We start from the raw sequence: 21,855 nt of genomic DNA, 5'->3' as shown, positions 1-21,855 counted from the left end.
CATGGGCTCAGGCAATCCACTCACCTCAGCCTCCCAAAGGCGCAGGATTACAGGCTGAGCCACCAAGCCCGGCTTAATTTTTTAATTTATTGTAGAGATGAGGTCTCGCCAAGTTGCCCAGACTGGTCTCAAACCCCTGGACTCAGGCAATCCTCTCACCTCCGCCTCCTAAAGTGCTGGGATGACAGGTGTGAGCCCCTGCACCCGGCTACACTGTGTATTTTAAACCCCACAAGAGATCACGTCATGATCCATGCTGCTGTACTTGAAGTATCATGCTAAGTCCACTCACAAGGGCCATGTGTTATATTATCCCATTGACATGAACTATCCAGGGGAGGTGCATTTATAGAGACAAAAAGTAGACTGGTGGTTGACTAGGAATGGGGGTCGAGGGGAAACAGGGAGTGACTGCTAATATGAATGCAGGGTTTCTTTTCAAATTTTTGTTTTATTTTTTAATTGATATTTAATTTTTTTTTTGAGTTGGAGTCTCACTCTGTCACCCAGACTGGAGTGCAAGCAGTGGCCAATTCCGCTCACCACAGCCTTAACCTGCTGGGCTCCGGCGATCCTTCCGCCTCAGCCTTCCAAGTAGCCAGAATTACAGGCATGCGCTACCACGCCTGGGTGATTTTTTGATTTATTGTAGAGATGAGGTCTCACTGCCCAGACGGGTCTCGAACCCGCGGGCTCAGGCAATCCATTCACCTCAGTCTCCCAAAGGCGCAGGATTACAGGCTGAGCCACCAAGCCCGGCTTGTTTTATTTTTTTAACTGATTTTAATTTTTTTTAGTTGGAGTCTCACTCTGTCACCCAGACTGGGGTACAATGGCTGCTCCCAGCCACTGCAGCCTCGACCTGCTGGGCTCCGGAGATTCTTCCGCCTCAGCCTTCCAAGTAGCTGGAACTACAGGCGCACACTACCACACCCAGCTAATTTTTGATTTATTGTAGAGATGAGGTCTCGCCAAGTTGCCCAGGTGGGTCTCGAACCCGTGGGCTCAGGCAATCCACTCACCTCAGCCTCCCAAAGGTGCAGGATTACAGGCTGAGCCACCGAGCCCGGCTAGGTCTATGCAGTTCAATCCTGGACCACCTGCCACAGGGGCTTTTAAAATGTGGGTAGGGGTTAACCCCTTCGGGTCCCCTCCCACGATGGGAGCTTTTCTCTTTTCTGTCCTCTTAATAAATTCTGCTTTCTCACTAAAAAAAAAAAAAAAAAAAGTGGCTAGACCAGGCACAGGGACTCACACCTATAGTCCCAGCAGTTTGGGAGGCTGAGGCAGGAGGATCGTTTAAACTCAGGAGTTCAAAACCAACCTGGGCAACACAATGAGACCCTGCTCTACAAAATAAATAAGTAAATAAAGTTAGCAGGCGTGGTGGTGCATGCCTATCGTCTGGGAATACAAGACCAGTCTGGGCAACACAGTGAGACCCTGTCTCTACAAAAAAAAACTAGCCAGGTGTGGTGATGCACACCTATAGTTCCAGTTATCTGGGAGGCTAAGGTGGGAGGATCATTTGAGCCTAGGGGTTTGAGATTGCAGTGAACCACTGCACTCCAGCCAAGGAATAGAGTGAGACCCTATCTCTAAAAACACAATCAAATATTATTCAGTAACAAATAGGAATGGGGCACTACTACTATTTGCGACAACATGGATGACCCTTGAAAACATGACACTATGTGAAAGAAGACAGTTGTATTTGTAAGAAACTTCTAGAACAGGCAGATCTATAGAGGCGGAGAATAGATCAATGGTTACCTAGAACTTAGGGTGGGGGGTCACAGGAAATTGGAGAATGACTGCTAATGTGTAAGGGGTTTATTTTGGGGGTGACAGAAATGTTCTAAAACTAGACTACAATAATATTGTACAATTTTGTGAATACATCAAAACCGTGGAATGTTACCCTTCAAATGGGTAAAGTGAATGGTATGTGATTATCACAAAATAAAGCTATTTTTTAAAAAAGAGTTGGACAATCTGAATGAACAAGTATTAAATTCACTATACCTGATCAATTTTGTACCAACTCTTTCTATGCACCTGCGAATTTTCCACAACCCCTTACCCATCTGTGGATTCTCTATAATCCCTTGGATAGATTGGTTAGTGGCCTAGTACCAATTTTGCTGAATACTCCCAGGACCTGGTACACAATCGTTAGATTTGTTCTTCAACACCAAGAGCGAGTTTTTGTGCCTTAATTCTAAGCTTATTGACCGACTTTGCTGTAGGCCTCACAGAGCTCTTCTTAAACAAGATTTACTAAATGAGAATTGGAAGCTCATACATGAGATGCTTGATGATTCAATGACTGCTCAGAATTGGATTTTTCTTCCTACTTCATTGGTTTCTGTAACACTGGGTTTCCGAAATCCAGTCAAAATCTGTGATTTGTTGCCTGAGAAAGACAAAAATAGTTTAGACTGTGTTACAACAGCTATAATAGTCAATATTTATTGCATTCTTAGCTTACAGCACACACATTTATTTATCTATGTTATTTTTTTTTTAAGAGATGGGGTCTCATTCTGCCATCCAGGTGGAATGCAGTGGCACGATCACAGCTCACTGCAGCCTCAACCTCCTGGGCTCAGGCAATCCTTCTGACTCAGCCTCCTGAGTAGCTGGGACTGTATACCTGTGCCACTACGCCCTGCTAATATTTTTTTTATTTTTTGTAAAAGCAAGGTCTCACTATATTGCCCAGGTTGATCTTGAATTCCTGGGCTCAAGCAATCCTCCTGCCTGGGCCTCCCAAAGTGCTGGGATTGCAGGCGTGAGTCCCTGCGCCCGGCCTCACCAGGCACATATTTAAACATATGCCAATGTGAAATGAGCAGAAGTGTATAACTTCTGCATCAAACTCTTCAAAAGAACAGCGTTCTCTTCATTCTTTCTTCCTATGGGCTGAAATGCAAATACAGGTTGAGAATTCCTAATTCAAAAGGTCCCCAAAATTTGAAACTTGATCACCAACATGAAACCACAAGTGGAAAAAATTCCACATCTAACCTCACACGACGGGTCTCAGTGCAAAGCATCAAGCACAAAACTTAAAGGTATTGTATAAAGTTACTGTCAAGCTCTAAGGTGTATATAAAACATAAACTTGTGTTTAGACTTGGGTCTCATCTCCAATATATGTCATTATGTATATGTGAATAGTACTAAATATGAAAAAAAAATCCCAAATCAGAAATATTTCTTTCCCAAGCACTTCAGATAACACACTCAACCAGTATGTTATCAAGATGAAAAGCAACTTTACAGGAATTTCCTCCAGAGACTAGAGTATGATTTGCTTTTATTTTGAATCCCTTTATGTTGTTCAAATTTATGATTACTTTTAATTATATATGCACTTCAATAAAATTGTAAATACTTTGCCAAACATAAATCATATCTACCTTCACCGTGCAAAGCCACAACCTATGATTAAGCCTGTCTCCCCCAAGTCAAATTCATCTCTCTTCTTGTACTCAAGAATGTTCCTCTATTACCACTTAGCAAAAAAGTTCACTTTATATTACAAACTGCATCAAGTTAACAGCCTGGACTCTACACAGACAGCCTGGGTTTGAATTCTGACCCACCCTCTTGCTCACTGAGTGACTAGTAGAAGTTATTTAATGTTTCTGTGCCTGTTTTTCTCATCTGTAAAAAAAGGACAAACAGCTCATAGGATTAAGGACTAAATGAGTATAAGGAGAGCTCATTAGAGTGGATCCTAGTTTCTACTTCACTCACGTTATGGAGCACAGCTAACACCCTACCCTTGTTTATATCCTTCTAGGTTCCCAGCGGTGATTCGCACACAGCAAATGACGAATGCCTGTTTACTGAATTAAGCTGACTTATGTCCAGGGAATGGGAAGAGTGACAAGAAGTGCTCCCCGAGTGAAATCTACAACACGGTGGCCTTTGGGAGACTGATGAGTTTTTGTTTTTACCGACAAACAGATTGGGTAGAAGAAAAAAAAAAAGTGAGTTGGACGAAAGGGCAAAGGCAAAACCTGCGCTGGGCCACCAGCCACCTGTCCAGCAGTACCCACCCCGTCCTCAGCTGCTGTCTCCTTGTGGCCATGGTTCTCTTGAGCTTTTTGAAGGGCCAGTGTAATGTATCCAGGAGAAGGTCTGGTCTCACTTGATCCAAGCATACAACGCTCTTGAGAGTTACTGGAGACTCCTATCAGCTTCCTAGAAAGGTTTGTTCAACTTCTCTTTGACAGTTCCTATTCCACTCACCTTTTCCAGGGTGGGAAGACCCCGCCCTGGCCCTCAGGTGCCTGATGATGACGCTTCATCCCACAAGCTTCCTCATGGGAAGCCAAAAAGACAGGGTTGAAGCTGGGCTGCCCAAGCCTGGCCCTTGCCTTTCCAACACCCTTTACACCCTGGATGTGATTCTCCCTCTTCTTAATCCCACGGCCTTCGGCACTTACCTCCTCTTGCCCTGATCTACAGTCTATTTTGTAACTGTATTTTCCCCCATATAAGCAGTGTCCCACAGGACCTTCAGCGCCTTCGTAGAGGTCAGGCGTGACAACCAACGTGCTATTCCTGTAACTCAAACAAGCAACATCACACTCTGGAAGTAAAGAGATATGGGTCCGAACCCCAGCTCTATGACTTAGCCATGTAACCTCAAACAAGTTGCTTAATCTAGGCCTCATTCCTTTCATCTAGAAATTGGACACCTGTGCTTTCTAGAGTAATATTGAGATTAAACAAGGTCAAGCTGACAGTGCTGCCTAGAACAGATCATGCATTCAAGAAATGGGGATATGTTGGCAGGTCAAGAAGACTTTGTGCATGAGATCTGAATTAGGTCCTCTAGCTCAGACTTTCCAAGACACAGTCGGTGTCAGCGAGCCTCGGAATCTCATCATTCTATCTTCATGTGTGCTTCAGAAAGTGCAGGGCTGCTAGGCTTGTTCACAGAAAAAGCCTGGGGCGTGGGACAGAGACAAACGAATGCCGAGCAAAGTATCTCCCCAGACCATTCAAACTCAAACAGTTTACAAAGCAAATACCCCATTGCACCCTATCCAAAGGCACAAACTTCTTTCTTGCAAAAAGCACTATTTGAGCTTAATAGGACATTAACTTGGGTTTACTATATTATCACCTAGGACAGTTAGTTTGCATTTGCAATAATGCGAGTGACCTTATACTACCGCAGAATAAAAACTCAGAAACAAAACCAAGATGCTGCTAGAAAAAACTACCAACAGGGAGCTGATAAAAACCTCACTGAAGGAATAGAAGCCTTAGCAAATGCATACATGATGCTGTGCTGTCAATTCTGACTGTATCTTGCATAAATCCAACCAGAATCTCAATAGAACTTTTAAAGGAAAAATCAAACCTGATAAAATAGATAGTTCTTCTTTTTGAGTCAGTCTTACCCTGTTGCCTAGTCCGGAGTGCAGTGGCATGCTCACAGCTACAACAGCCTCGACCTGCTGGGCTCAGGCAATCCTTCCGCCTCAGCCTTCTAAGTAGTGAACTACAGGTGTACGCCACCATGCCTGGCTAATTTTTTTATTTATTGTAGAGATCAGGTCTCATCAAGTTGCCCAGGCTGGTCTCGTACCTCTGGGCTCAGGCAATCCTCTCACCTCCACCTCCCAAAGTGCTGTGATGATAGGCGTGAGCCACCATGCCTGGCTAAAGACTAAAGAGGTGATACAGGACTCCACTAACGTCCCTCCATATTGCCACAGCCCCTAGAGAAGGGCATGGTAAGGGTTCAAGAGCTCCAGCACATTCCTGAGTCCCGTCTTCTAAGAACTCCCAGTAAGTAGCTTCAGGGGATCCTTGACTTCCTGGCAGACTTTCCCCAAAGATGCAAATCCCCGTTGATTCCCTTGTTTTGAACTATATAGCATCAATGTAATTGTAAGTCTTGTGATTTGCATAACTTTTGCAATGCAAGATGTCTTAGGCCTTGTAAACTTCCTTTACGCCAAATGCCACTATCTCAATGTAAAACGCAGCTGTAACTTAAGCTCTATGCAATGCTCTGCTAGTCATGTGGCTAAATGTATCGACAACTCTGAGCTATGAGTGGACTGCGAGGGCTGAAGGGTGGGCAGAACCATTTTAGAAAGGCCTCTAGTCCGGCTTTGTTCCCTGGATTCAAACTCAGAAATAAACTTCTTTCTACCAGTTCCTTGCCCCTTTGATTTGCTGGTATCAAGGGGAGCAGCAAAGCGATACTCAGACCATAACAAAGGAAAGCTAGGACAGGCCATGTCAGGCCCCAGAAGCAAATACCTGGCCACAAGTGAGGCAGTAGGTCTTGGAGCAGGAACAGTGAATGCGTCTAAAGCAGTTGGGGTTACGCACTCCAGGCACTTTACGTGAGACTGTATTATTACCACAACCACCTGCGTGTACTGTCGCCATGTTCCAGATGACAGATGCTGAGGTCTAGAAAGTAACATGTCAAGATCACACATGGTGACCAAGGCAGGGTTCTGACCCCAGCTGACCAGACACATCTCAAAGGAAAAATATACCCATGATCTGCAGAACTCCCACAAATCCTGATGAAAAACCCTGATAACACTCATAAAATGGACGAGGAATAGAACACGAAAAATGCAGTTGTAACTTAATATGCAAACAGCTAAAACATAAATGTTAAAAAGTCTGACCTCACAGGACTTATCAGGATTGATAATAACCAGGACCACAGAAAATGCACAGCATTTTAGGAAGGCACTCTGTCACTAAAACAAACATACAGGCTTCCCAGCAATTCCCCTTCCAGAATCAACCCCAAAGTTAACATAAAAACAAGTCACATGCAAGGATACTCACTGAAACTTTGCCAAACTGTAATAGTGGAAAGAACCCGCCCATCCACAGAAGAGTTGGAACAGACATTGTCATCCATTCCCTGGAACAACATGCAAAAGGTAAATCTATCTGGACTCAAGAGGAGCAATCCTAAAGACACTGTTAGAAGGAAAAGAGCAGAAAGGGCACAAAATTCTATTTGCTAAAAAAGAAAATAATAAATTATGAAAGAAAAAAAGAGATGATATAAAAGAGAAGGGAGAATGAACAGTTATCCACATTTTAAAGCATTTCTAAAGGTCCCACAAATATACACACCAAACCGTCTGCGTGGGCACTGGGGAGCAGGTGGCAGCAGACCTGGAAACTGAAGGGTACCTCTGCCTGTACTGGATCCTCTTCCAGATAACTAAACATGAGAACTGTCTTTTGTGATTTTGAGAAGTGACAAAGGACTTACTATCAGGTGCTCAGTCTTCTGTTTAAAGAGCAAGAAGCCACGCCTGTCATCCCAGCACTTTGGGAGGCAGAGGCCAGAGGACTGCCTGAGCCCACGGGTTTGAGACCAGCCTGGGCAACATGGCGAGACCTCAAGTCTATAATAAATTTAAAAATTAGCCAGCATGGTGGTGCATGCCTGTAATTCCAGCTACTTGGAAGGCTGAGGCAGATCAATCTCCTGAGCCCAGCAGATCAAGGCTGTGGTGGCCTTGAGTACCACTGCACACCAGCCTGGACGAGAGTGATACTCTGACACACACACACACACACACACACACACACACACACACACACGTATTAAAAAAAAATCCCAGAAAGAGCAAGAGAGCAGGATCCATAAGCCAGTGAAGGGTAAACACGAGAAACCAAGCAAAAGAACCAAAGAGCAACAATAAGAAAATTCACATTAAGAACAACTACTGAAGCCTACAAAGAATCAAGGCAACTGTCGCAATAAATTTTATTGTTTCCATAATAATAGGCTCTGGACAAAGTGAAGACAATGGAGACAGTGACATACATTTAAGCTATCACAAATTAATCTGTTACAAATTTCCAGTGGTTCAACGTATTAAAATGTAAAATATATAAAGAAAAAGACAAGAAATATAAATATTCAGATCTTTGAAGTACAATGCAATGTCCTTTTTAAAAAAAGTTTGTTGTAACTGTGTATGTAATTCTGACAGTAATTCAAAACACAAAATCACATCTTTTTCCTAACTTCCCCTCTGATCTGGATTTGGGGATTGCAATATTAGAGACATATGCAAAAATAAAAACAAGTTTAGCGCTCAGAGACAAATAATTTTTCTTATTTCAATGCATCAAGACGCAAAAATGTCAATTCAAAAAAGTCAATCATTGCTATATGCAGATAAATAAAACAGATTTGACAACACTTTTATAATCAAATTCAACTGACATTATACTAAAAAATATACGTGTGTGGGTGCGTGTGGTGTGTGTGTATATATATGCAATACCTATTTTAGAAAAAAAGGTGACTTGGTGAAAATGATTCTGAAAATACTCACTGATGCACATTATGTACAAAACCTTTTATATAAAAAATTAAACTGTTTTCAATGAAATTCCATGTTCACATCCGTCTGAAAACTGTACTGGAAAGATAAAGAGGTCTACCTAAAGGTCTTGTTCTGAAATCACGGCTAAGGCAGTTCTCTCTCCAAGGGTTTCTTTTTTACCCACTGACATCCCAAATACTAACAGACAAGTATTCAACAGATGCAGCCTGACATGTCTGTGCAATTACCTGGAGCGGGAGCTCAGTTCACTGTTACAACAGAGGGGACTTTACAGTTGCTGCAAAGAATACTTTTCTTTCTTAAAATAGATTGTTCCTCTGTTCCAAATTAAGCACTCGCCTAAGATACGAGGAGGCAGAGAGGCCAGCCATCTGGTGTCAGTGTCGATCGCCCTGGGAGAAAGCACTCCAGCCTGGGATAGCCAGGACAGTCCTTGCTAGGCTGACAGGGCAGCTTCGCCTGCACAGGACTGATGTGGCTAACAACTCTTTGCCCCAGAACTCAAGTCTGGAGTCCAAACAGACTCCTGAAGGCCCATCTCAGAGAAGAAAGCACATCTCTCGGAAGCAAAATAAGGACACGTGGGATGGTAAGAGCAGCTGGATCTGTGTGTGTGCGCGCGCGTCTTCCAGCGTCCCCATCTGGAGAAGCTGCTCAAGGCTGAGGAGGAGACAAAAGTGGAAGAGCCTGGGGGCGTGAAGCAACACTGCGAGGACCTGGAGCCTCCAGTTCCTCCTCGACAAGCACTGAGGATAGGAAGCTTTCACGGTGAGAAGTGGAATACCCTTAGGAAGAGGAACAGCCTGAGGCAAAGCTGCAGGTCTGTAATATACACTGTATATGCACACACTGCTATGTGCATTACTCTGTAAAAGTCTACATACATATTCACAAGATGTCCTGCAGCGCTCCTGCCAAAGGCCACTGTCAAGGAGCGCACTGAGCCTACAGAGGCCAGAGTTCATACCATCCATGTAAGAAACAAATGTGCATATATTCACATAATGTCAACCTTATCAACAAAGCCATTGCTAAGAACAGTAGGTTAAATAGTAGGTTTCAGATGAACAGTCTGTAACCATTAGCAATCAGTGATGTGATCAAAACATTTCTTACACTGAGAATCAAATTAACACAAAACAACATAACTGGGTTTTAAATTCACAAGAAAAAAGATGTTCAGTATGGCAAACGTGAACAAAGTTCAAATTCCACAGTAGGGAAAAATATCAAAACATTATAAATCTCCTGGGATGCAACTTCATCACTGCATCATTAGAAAAATAGACTCATAGGATGAGCGGTGCTGCAGGGATTCTCAACACCAAGTCATGTTCATCTTTTTCCTCTTTTGTTTCCAGCTGGAGGCTTCTTCAACTGAAGGAGCTGTCCTCCTGTCCCAAAGCCTGCAGAGGCAGGGTTGGACACCCCAAATGTCAAGCCCGCTGATGCCGTGATGCCGGGATTACTGAAGTTAAACCCAGATGTACTTGAGCTGCCAAAGCCTTATATTTAGGGAAAAAAAATTCACATCAGAAGTCAAATGGAGAAACAAAACAAAAACAAATATAAGCAACAGTGATGGGTGGTAAATTTTTATTTGGAAGAATACATTATCTAGAAGAAAAGCAAATACCTTAGGGCCCCCCATTTCTAACATGAAATTTTACAGGAAAATAATTTAGCCAACAACTGAGTGGCACCTTGAGAGACAGGGTTAAATGATGCAGGACAAGGGAGAAACCTTAGCACAAATAACTAATCTACAGAAACTTCATGGTGCCAGAAACTTCCTGTTAATTTATAATGTCAAGATGCCTTCCTTCTCAGCCCCACCAAAACACTTTTATCAACACACAGAAGAGAGACTATCCAAACACCTGGCTTCATCTTGGCAATCCCAAGTCCTCCAAGAAAGCCTCAAGTCACAACGTTCAGGACAATGAACACACACTGTTCCAACTGTATCAGAGCCCTTGAAAAGTTAAGATCAAGTTCAAGTACTCCTAGTGGCTAGTTAGCTATTACAATATATAAATTATAGTCCCAATACCAATGAATTCTATTATTATCTAGAGTAACAACAGAATTCAACTCAAGCTGCTGATTTTAAACACTACTTAATGTTAAGTGTAATTTCCTTCAAATTCCGTAAATTCAAACACATCTTTTACAGTATTATGTCACTATTTTAGACATACTGTTTGTGCCTAAGCACTGTACCTTAAAACAAGCCATTATCTACAAATATAGAGCAAAAAATAGATGGAATTTGGAATTTTCTACTAGAAGAGTCAAGAATATGCTTATTTCAAGAACAAACGAAAAACCAAATTATCTAAGCCTGTTGTTCATAAAACCAGGGAGATCTGTAATAGGAATCATTCTCATAGATAAATAATGATAAAAAACTGGATTAGGCTGGGATGCTGCCGTTCACACCTTAATACCAGAGCTTTGGGAGGTGAAGAAGGGAGGACTGTTTGAGCCCAGGAGTTTGAGACCAGCCTGGGCAACATAGCAAGATCCTGTCTCTAAAAAAAATGTCTTTTAATTAGCCAGGTTTGGTGGCATGTGCTTATAAGTCCCAGCTACTTGGGAGACTGAGATGAAAGGATCACCTGAGTCCAGGAGGTCGAGGCTACTGTGAGCCGTGATCGTGCTGCTGCACTCCAGCCTGGAAGACAGAGTGAGATCTCAACTCCAAAACAAAACAAAACAAAACAAAACAAAAACTGGGTTACACTTTCACAATGATGGGTTCATTTTTGTAATAATGAAGGAAACTGTTTAACTATGAAGTTAGTCACTAGGGTTCGAATGAATCTCTACTTAGTTAACAGAGACTATAATTATTTATTAAATCAAACTAAGAAATCTTATTAGAAACATTTTACAAACCTGCCCTTTAGTTTACAAGAGGGATTTGGCTAAATGAGGAATTAGGCTTGCATGCTTCACCCAGCAGGGAGAGACTTAAGCAGGGATCTTTTTTGTCTTACTGGAAATAACAACACTCACATTTTAAATGAAATAATTTGCACCTTTAGATGTGCCTGAAACTCAGGCAGAAACACACAAACCTGCACTAAGACTTCCTGAGGGTTTATTTGTTGTTCCAAATCCAAATGTGGAGGCCCCTGTGGTGCTGCATCCAAAGCCAGAGCTAGCTCCAAATCCTAGTGGAGGGCAATAGAGAAATATACACGGCATGTAAACAGGTCAGAGGACTCGACATGTCAAACCGAAATCGTCAAGGTCTAACAAACCGCACTGAAAACATGGCCTGGTTAAGGAAATCTATTTACACCTCAGCATGAGTTTTTAGAACCAGGTAAACTTTGAGATAAAACATTTATATCTATTTAGACTAAGTTTATGACCCCTCAATAATTTTTAAAGAACAAGGTCATAAAAAATAAGAGATTAGTGTTTTTTCTCCTAAGTGTTTAGAAATTTTATCGACCACTCAAGTAAGATTTTAGTCAAATAGTTATAAACATTTCTGCTTTAGGGTTATTTCATTTTGAAAAAAAACAACAAAAAAACAACCGAATTCATAAATAAGCATGGCATGCACAATAATGAAAACACTGAACACAACAAGGTAAAACAATCAATTTTACTATGCTCTTTACCAAAACATCTTTGGCTAGTTAAGAATCTGTACCATGAAAAACTGCATAACTACTTAAGAGACAATCACTTTCTCTCTCAGTAACAGGAAGTCCTACCATACGACCAGCCAATGCAACAGGGAAAAGCTGGAGGTGGGGACATCATATTATTCCTCTTAACATTGTTTTCACAACTTAAAAAAAAAGAAGCATTTTTTCATCACACACTGATCACGAAGAGATTCTAAGTACCTGAAGACCAGTTTCCATTCTCCTAAAAGCCAGGTGCTCTATAAAGTTCAAATTATTTTTAGGTCACTTTGCAATAGCTTATGTAAAATACTGATCTGATATTTTCATTGGTTGTATCTCTAAGAAATATGATGGCAAACTGGAATATATATTCTAAGAATTATGCTGTCTACCATGATTCTAGTAATTCCTAATACAGAACAGACTTTGTATTAAATAACTATAGTAGCTTATAGGCCTACCATCTTGATGTTAGTGGAAATATGGAAACTTTATTCATTATACTGTAATGTACTTGTCAAAATACAATCAAGTTTCTATTATCCACATCAAAGAATTGTGAATGCATTTGCAGTTAGACTGAGGTTTCTGCAGAGGACTTGTCTTACTGGAATTAACTTATGAAACTATTAAAATAAGCTCAATTGCTTATGCATACAAGTATGTACACAGGCAAATATGCCATAAAGTGCTTATAAATGGACAGAAATTGAGCTGCTCAATTTATAACTATTTCCCCATTGACAGTATTCATTTTCAGAAAAAAAGAAGATATGATTAGGAGAATGTATCTCATCCAGTAGTTTGGACTCCATTTTACTTAAAATTAAATTTATTAAAACTAAGTGATTCTCAAGTTCGTATTTCAGCATGTTGCTTTGAAAACATGAACATCCCTACCACTTCATTTCATTGCTTTTTAATATTTACAATTCACAGAAGATGGGCTGATTCCTTAAATTCTATATCTCACACTAGAAAGCAATGATTGTACTTGGAGAATCATTTTGACTGGATGGAACCTTAACTTCCAAAACAGCAACAGATCCTCTGAGAGGTTTTTTTTTTAACAGGCGAGTATCAATTCAAATATAGAGTTCAATGACATATTAGAAAAGTGAAAGTGTACCTCCAAGGCTCGAAGAACCTAAGCCACTTGGTTGCAAGCCAGTGCCAACGCCTGAGCCGAATGGCGTTCCAAAACTAACTCCCAGAGATGGCTGTGGCCCTGGTATAAAAAAAATGGGGGAAAAAACAAATTTGCCTTACTCTTTCAATATTAAAGTTTCTTTATGAAATTATTTTTAAAATGAACAATGAATACTTTGAACTAATTCCACTAAAACTTAGCTTTCAGGATGTCTCTCCAGCCTAATGTATCTATCCCAACGGATTGGCCTAGCCAAAAATCTAAAAAAAAAATTTTAATTAACCTGTTCAGAACTAGACAGTTAAAAGAGGCTTTATCATGAAAGATGAATGTTAGTTTAGTCTACTCAACAACCTGAAATCTTTACACATCATCAACTGTCGCTCCTTTATATTTACTTCCAGGGTTTTTTTAGACCTCCCCACTTGTTTTCTGATAACCAGTCAAGGTTTTTGTTTTTTAAAAAATGCAAGCACTCTGGTGTTAGAGTCAAGTCTCAATTGATCAAGAGAGACTGACACTAACATGGCAAAACTATCATGTTACTTCATAAAAGTACCCAAAAACTAGGCATGATTTCTTATATGAAATATAAATGATATATACAATAAATAGATAAAAAACAAGACAATGATTTATTTCATTAAATTTATTGTTCATTGTAAAGCAAATCAATTACACAGTAACATGACAATTCCAACTTGTTCACAAAAGTGGTAATTGAGTTCTATTCTTAAGCTCTGCTACATTACACCACTCGTCACCTGATTAAATAAGATAGATAATGAACATTTACAAAGGCACCGCTGTGTACCTTGACAGATTCAATACATTCAAGATTTCAATTCAGAAGTCTCTTTCCAACATCGGGGAAATGTACTCAGATGCAGAACGATTAGTCATTCTTTTCCCATTTGTTAAAGATTTTGGCTGAGTTTGTTTGGCAAGAATAGCATCAAACTTACTAGCCTCTCTTTTAAACTACTTTTTTTTTAACTAAGCAGAATACAAAAATCTAAAAATCTCTCAGAATAAATAATTTATGAAAATTATTCAATAGATTTCATAGTACAATCTTCAGTATTGTCTTTTTCAAGCACAGTGATCAGTGCATCTCAAAGTTGAGGGAACTACCAAAGTAATATACACAGTAAAATCTAAAATTTAAAGAAATCAAAGCCTTCAAGTTGTCCAATGAAGAATGAGGTTTGTCTATTCAAAAGGTAGTGTAAAATTGTGGAGCATTTAAGGAAAAACAACTGAGGAACTACATTTTGCTACAATGGGACAGAAACTGGACTTTTCAAATAGCTTCTACCCAGAAGAGCAAGAACAACAACTAACAGCAGCCAGAATTCTTACACTACTATTAAAAAAATAATTTAAAAAGGATTTAAAACTTTACATCCAGTTTGAGATCAATTTGAGAACAAAACGCCTGCCTAGCAGCTCTTTTGTAAAATGTTACTATAGGAAAAAAAACCCAAGCTATTACTTTTTTGATTTCTAACAAAAATAATATGTAGAAAAACACATGTCCAGTTTCTTTAACATTGAGAGACTTAAGTGTCACATGTTACCAGGAGGCACTGCTGGTGAAGACCCTAAGAAGAACGCACACCACAGCCCTCAGCCTCGTAAGTCAGGAGTCACTCAAATCACATGCTTTTTGTTGTGTGTGGGTCTGTTTTTAAGAGCAACAGAACATAGTTTCTCTAATCATCAATATTCAGGATATAGGTAATCAAGAACTCATGTGAAAAGATAACAAGACTTTCCATTGCACAACAGATACATAATATTTTGAGTTTTGAACCTTCACACAAATTCTGAAGGCAACATCATTTATAAAACTAGTAGGCAAATGTATAACATTTTTAAATAGTAAAAACTCATGATAAATATCTCCCATGCCAAAGTATTTAGCATATATTACACTCTGGCCACCCTATATACTAGTTTCACTATTAGAAAGCAGAATCTAAATCCTTCAGACAAAAATTACGTAAACAATTCAGTAAGACTGCTTTAAAATCTGAATAGTCATTCAATGAGAGGATCTTAGTTCCATAAATAAAATCAAGTTAGTAGTGATATATACCAATGATTGCCCAAGGTGAAATCTTCACGTAGAGTAACATTTTACAAAAGTTACCATATAATATATTCACACACAACAAAATCAGGTTTAACACTGTAATTCATATTTTCCAGAGTAAATTCTACTTTCTTAAAAGTAAAACTGCATTCACAGGAAAAGGACTAAAGTGCCAAAATTTTTAAATAATTTTCCATGGTCATTCAAAATGCCTAATATCATTAGTATGGTTATGCCTAAGTCTTATTTTAAAATAACAATTTTTCTTAAAAAACCTAAAATGCCTTTTCCCCAAGTTTGAAAAATTTTACTCTTACTGATTTAATGGGGAATGGTCCTTTGGTTATTAAATATAACAAAAATCACAAAACCACAAGAAACTATGATAAAACACTTAAAGTTTTCTACTTAACACTACACCTTAAATGTCCAAACCTACACTAGAAGCTAGAAAGTAGGAATTCCTAACAAAGTATCTCGGCTCTCCTTAAAACAGCAGCCAACTCATATAAGAAGAGTCTTAGTATGTAAACATTAATAAATGTTAAAAGTGTCAAAACACAACAGGAAACTCAATCCCAGGTACATTGCTTAAAAACCTAGCCTAAATTAAAACAATACTGAAAAATCTAATGTAAACATCTTAAGTTTGCAGGAGGCTTGGGAAGCACTTGTAGCCAAGCGTCAAGTTCTGCCAACATATCACTACCTGACCCATGTTCTGGGTGCTCATTTCACACACAGATCGCTTGCTGGTTTTTTATCAATTCTCTTCAGCCTTCAGAACAAATAACCATGAATCACACATGCCTCAGCCCTATTACATATGTATATTTCATTACAGAGAACTGAAGAAGGATAAAGAAGTCATCTTCTCTATTCCTCTGCCTCCAAGAAAGACAACACCGGAGCCACCTTCAGAAGGCAGCAGTCTCTAAGAACCTGCTCACTCTGAGCCCATAGTTACATTAACAAAGTCAAGAATCCACATGCAAATAAAAGCAAAACCCTTCTGATAATTCAAATCTTGTAAGGATCAACGGTCACATAAAAAAACAGTGCACAAGCTCTATCTAGCTTCATCTGGATGGTCTAAAATTTGTTATTAGCATTTAAGTATTTCATGAAGGGTACAGGGCATAAGGAATAAATCACTGGGTACAAAACACAACGCAATAAATAGGAACATTTCTAAATAGGCTGTAACTCATAGAATCATTATATACGTATCAAACTGAGGTCATAAATCTCAAAATCATGTGGCATAACTAAAATAACTAATATTCTGACTGGGAGGGGCTGGGAGACTCTTAGAAACAAAAAGGAAAAGAGAAGACACAATACAAAATCATTATCACTGTTGCTTAACTTCTCAGTTCTAAGAATTCTTACAACTCAAAATGAAACACTAAGACTGTTCGGCTCATCGATGCCAATTCCTACCAACTGACTAGAAAGCCCTTAGGTGGGCTTCAGAACTGCAGGGACACTGAGAGCAGGCAGACTCCCGTGGCTGGCAGGAGCCAGAAAGAAGCAAGCACACAAGCAAAGGAGCCTTCAGGAGACTTCGGCGGGAGCCAAGACTCTGCCACAGGCAAAGGCCAAGCCTGCACTGCCCACCTCTGCAGCCCCTGAGCCTGGCACAGAGCAGGCAGTCACATGGAGAATGAATGTGTCTTCATGGGTTCATGAGCCCAAAATACGTGCATGAAGCCCTGGGGGCTTCTTGAGGTGAGAATGCCCGCACAGGAAAGTTGAAAAACCACAATAAAAAACCTTGACAGGAGGCTCTGCTTCAAGTGTAGGCATTTGCCACAGATGCTCACTTACAGCATAACACTTTACACAACTGGCTTCTCAAGCTTTACTCAGCAGATTGGAAATCCACCAAGTTTGAAGAACACTTAACCAAACCGACACTTGTCTGATGTACGTTAGGGTTAATATTGGCTCTAAAAAGTAAACTGGTCCTATGGCTGGTTTGATTAGCTGGTTAAATAATCATGAGAACTGATGGTCGCTGGAATCCAACTGACGGATTCCTTGGGAGAATCAATCCTGTAATGACCTCTGTCCTCCATAGCTTGATGTGATCCACACGCCAGCCAGCTAGAGAGCTACCAGACAGTGCTCTTGGGAGCACTCTTCACAGGGGTCCAGTCAGGGAATGTGGAAGATTTGGCATAAATCCATCATCAACCCTCTACCAATGGCAATTCAATTGTGTCGTCTCCAAATGTGAAGAACAATTTCTTAAACTGCCAATCATGAAAACCTGAGAGTGCTTCTCTGGTACAGGTAGCCTGAATGCAATCTAAATATGTACTTTTAACTTTTTTTTGTATTCTATTTTATTACTGGTGACTATATGGAACTCTCAGAAAGACGCGTGTTATAGAATAACTAGTAAGCATCATTCAAATATTTACGAATTATTAAAGAAAAAATCAATATCCACCTAGACTGTGTTTTTTCTATGTCAAACTTCAAACTCTGACAAAGGGACTAAGGAGTAAGAAGACAAGTAATAACCTCCAGAAGACACAGGACCAAACACAGTAGAACTAGACCACCAAAGTACTTCGCTGGCAAGACATGGAGTCAAACCAGGGCTAAAACCATCTGCTTTCCAGCATCTCACCAATCATTTTCATCTGCGCAACTTCCCAGGTCCTTCTGAATGTGCAAACCACATCTTAAGACATCTTTCTCTGGATCTTGCTACTGTTCTGTTCACCTTGAAAACTAGCATGTACCTTCTTCAAAATCTGGTTTACAGGGCCCATACAAACCTACTGATCTTCAACACCCTCCAGTCAATAAAAGCGAACTTCATCCTGAATGTGGGTACTATGTAATCACTACATAAGAGGAAGATAAGAATGCACCATCTATCAGTATCATATATGAAAAATGCAACGTATGGATAGATTATCTCTGACTTTAGAACAATAAAAGATACAATCACGATTTTAGGATCTAATGTTAGCCTTAAATGTAATTCAGTAGTGAAACACCATGTTCTAAAGGGCATTTATAGCAATACAGCAAATAACATTAAATAAATTCACAATAGTCAGTACCTAATTGATGTATAATTATTGCTAAGACTACCCTGCACTTTCAATCAGGTGTGTTTATAATTGTGTCCATCACAATTTTTAGATTGTATTGGAACAGCTATTCATAGAAATTTCTTCAGTGCTCACACAAATGGAAGACTTATAAAAATGCACATAAATGTTCTGCATTGGAACAGTAAGAAGCTATAACTTGAATGTGTTCAGACCTGGAGCAGGCTGTTGCTGCTGTGTAAGTGTCGCAGCCATGGCAACAGCGGCTGCGTTTGGCATGGTGCTGAATGGGGTGGGGCCCGTCGTGACGCGCGGCGCGTTCTGCCACTTCTTGGCTTCCGCTCGTCTGGCTTCAAATACATCTACGGCATCTCCCAGGAACATCTTCCTATAGCCCAGGTACTGTTCCTTGAGTACCTACAGGAATAAAAACAACAACACAAGGCTTATCAAGTTCCACAATGACTCTGGTAATATGAGAATGAAAGTAACCATGAAACAAGTTACCAAAGACAGATCAAAACACTGCTGATAGGATACACGCCTCTGGACTGCACATCAGAGCATTCACAAGGCACTTGGTGTCGGAAGAGACGAGTTTGAGAGTCCTAGCACTTCTTTGAAGATTTTATTCCCTTCTTTGGGTTGCATGCTGTCTAAAATATTCTGGCTTCACGAGGCATTGTTTAAAGTAAGCCAGCTATGCCTATAGACAAGAGTCATATTCAAATGAATATGCTACTTTTCCATGAATTTTTGCCCTCAAATGTCCAACTTTTTCAGACTTTAGATTAAACAGCTTTAAAAAAAAGGAAAGAAAAAACCCATCATTAAATATATCTTTTTAAATGTATTTTTAAAGGCCAGGGTAAATGTCACACTGTAAAATGTCCCACCTCGGCAGAGAGCGCCTAGAGGGGATGATGAGGGCTTCTACTTTATCAATAGGGCTTGACTGTTACACCACAAGAACGAGTCATGTGATTCACAAGCTTGTGACCCCAAACCACACACAACAAAGAAGTCTGTAACTCCAGAGCAAGAAAAAATTCCAAGTTCAAAAAGTGGTTTGCCCTACTCAACGCAAACAGCTGCCTTGATTAAGGCCATTAACAGGAAAGATTCAGTTTCACTTTAGAATTACCTAATACTTTTTACAGGTCTGGTCTAATTTAGATAGATTTTATACCACTTTTTGAAGATATGTAGAGTTTTCATAATTCTTACTTTTCTTAGCAGAAATTAATAAATACTAGGCTCTTTCATTATAACAGGACAGTACTGAGAAATCTTACTGTTATTTATAGTGTTTAAAAGCTATCATCACCATTTTTACGTATGTATTTGATGTTCCAGTTCCAAACTTTGCTACCTTTACAATGTACTAAAAAAGTGGGGCTGCCAGCAACTGAAAATTGCAGGAAAAGCAAAGTCGAAATCCAGGCACAAGAAAAACAAAACATACTCCTCTTCCTAAATAAATACATCATTCTTTCCTGTGCAATTCCATGTGCATCCCCACACAATGCCAAGCATTGGGATCCCATTGAGTTTTATTCTACATCAGATAATGGGAAATAATGACTCACCTTAGAAACTTGAAAAAGAATTAGTTAAGACAAACAAACAAACAACAGATCTGACATCAGGTTATGTGTTATATAACAAATGGCCAAAACTTCCACATTTGTTAATATCACTGAGGCTTGACTGCATTAGGTAGTTTAAGCCTGTTTCAACAGACTTTCTAATGAAAAACAAAACTAAAAAACAAAACATACCTCTTGAGAGATTCCTATAAAAAATTCAAGTCTAGAACTTACAGGTAGTTTGCTCACTAAACTAAGCTGAAAATATAAATGGCAATATACCAAATCTGATCACAGAATGTCCTTTGGTTCTTGGAAATGCTATTTAATATAAAAAAAAAAAAAGGCTGGTTATGGTGGGTCCAGTCATCCCAGCACTTTGGGAGGCAGAGGCGAGAGGACTGCCTGAGCCCACAGGCTTGAGACCAGACTGGGCAACATGGCGAGAACTCATCTCTACAATGAATAAAAAATTAGCCAGGTGTGTTGACCACACCTATAACTCCAGCTACTTGGAAGTCTAGAGCAGAAGGCTCACCTCAGCCCAACAGACTAGGCTCAGTGGCCTGAGTATGCCATTGCACTCCAATCTGGGATACAGAGACCCTGACTCAAAAAAAAGAGAGAAAGAGAAGGTCAAAATCTCATGGTAAGGCTATTCAACATGATCTGGGGCTGTTTTATGATTATGGTACCAAAAACAGTATATCTTTCAAACCAGAGAGGTAACATGTCATTAAAAAAACATGCTTATTTATAGCTGGGATTTGTTTTAAAAACACTTTGGGGAGGAGGGGAGCAGTTCTGCGTGGGGCACTGACAAAACAAGCCCAGCAGATCCCGATTGATGGCTGAAGTCAGGTGGCGGTGTGGTAGTCACTGTAATGCTAGTCAACTCTTGTGCATATTTGGAAGATTTCACAATACAAATTAAAGGGAAAAACACAGGTACAACCCAGTCTCCAAAGCGCCAAAGGGGAAGCTTCAGCAGTTTAAAAACTTACAGTCACATTTATTTTTTATTTTTTATTTATTTATTTTTTGAGCTGGAGTCTCACTCTGTCGCAGACTGGAGTGCAGTGGCCGCTCCCGGCCACCACAGCCTCGACCTGCTGGGCTCCGGAGATCCTTCCGCCTCAGCCTTCCAAGTAGCCGGAATTACAGGTGCGCTCTACCACACCCGGCTAATTTTTTGATTTATTGTAGAGATGAGGTCTCGCTGCCCAGGTGGGTCTCAAACCTGCGGTCTCAGGCAATCCACTCACCTCAGCCTCCCAAAGGCAGGGGATTACAGGCTGAGCCACCGAGCCCGGGTACAGCCACATTTATTATAGATTAATAAAATTTTCCCAAAAATCTAATAATAATTCCTCCTTTAGAACAAAATTATCTTACAGATTTGGATTAGAGTTTTAAATCTACTAAAGCAAAAGGTCTAAAAGTGTGCTACCATTTCAAAAAGAGTGTAATTTAAATGGCTGACTTTTTAAAAACTTCTGTTATCATGTATCAGATTAAAATAAATGGAAAATACTGATAATCCAAATTAAACTCTATATTGCATAGTTAAAAATCCAGTAAGACTCAGGTTTGGCTACTTTGAATTTTAAAGGTTTTTTTTTTTTGGATCACTTATGCTCTAAGAAAGAATTTAACACATCTGGTTGGTCAGGTGGAAAAGTATATTTACATTTAACATTACATTTAAATAAATTTTTAAAGCTAGCCGGGCTTGGTGGCTCAGCCTGTAATCCCGCGCCTTAGAGAGGCTGAGGTGAGTGGAATGCCTGAGCCCGCGGGTTCAAGACCCGCCTGGGCAACGAGACCTCATCTCTACAATAAATCAAAAAATCAGCCGGGCATGGTAGCACATGCCTGTAATTCCGGCTACTTGGAAGGCTGAGGTGGAAGGATTGCCA

At 40.0% G+C, this 21,855-nt stretch overlaps 1 protein-coding gene across 1 annotated transcript in view; it reads right to left on the bottom strand.

Moving 5' to 3' along the window:
* Nucleotides 1–7,762: 7,762 nt before the first annotated feature.
* The window catches only part of NUP58 (nucleoporin 58), a 43,279-nt gene continuing 29,186 nt past the window's right edge, over nucleotides 7,763–21,855 (bottom strand). The window contains exons 13-16 of the mRNA XM_021712398.1: nucleotides 18,563–18,764; nucleotides 13,155–13,253; nucleotides 11,459–11,554; nucleotides 7,763–9,880 (exon numbers count right to left, since the gene is read on the bottom strand). Coding sequence (XP_021568073.1) covers nucleotides 9,711–9,880; nucleotides 11,459–11,554; nucleotides 13,155–13,253; nucleotides 18,563–18,764 — 567 coding nt within the window. The 3' untranslated portion in view covers nucleotides 7,763–9,710. The remainder of the gene's footprint in view (nucleotides 9,881–11,458; nucleotides 11,555–13,154; nucleotides 13,254–18,562; nucleotides 18,765–21,855) is intronic.

The sequence above is a fragment of the Carlito syrichta genome, unplaced genomic scaffold (genome assembly GCF_000164805.1).
Source record: "Carlito syrichta isolate Samal-C Ts95f unplaced genomic scaffold, Tarsius_syrichta-2.0.1 Scaffold303232, whole genome shotgun sequence".
Classification (NCBI taxonomy): Eukaryota; Metazoa; Chordata; class Mammalia; order Primates; family Tarsiidae; genus Carlito; species Carlito syrichta.
This window is presented reverse-complemented; position numbering and strand designations above follow the sequence as displayed.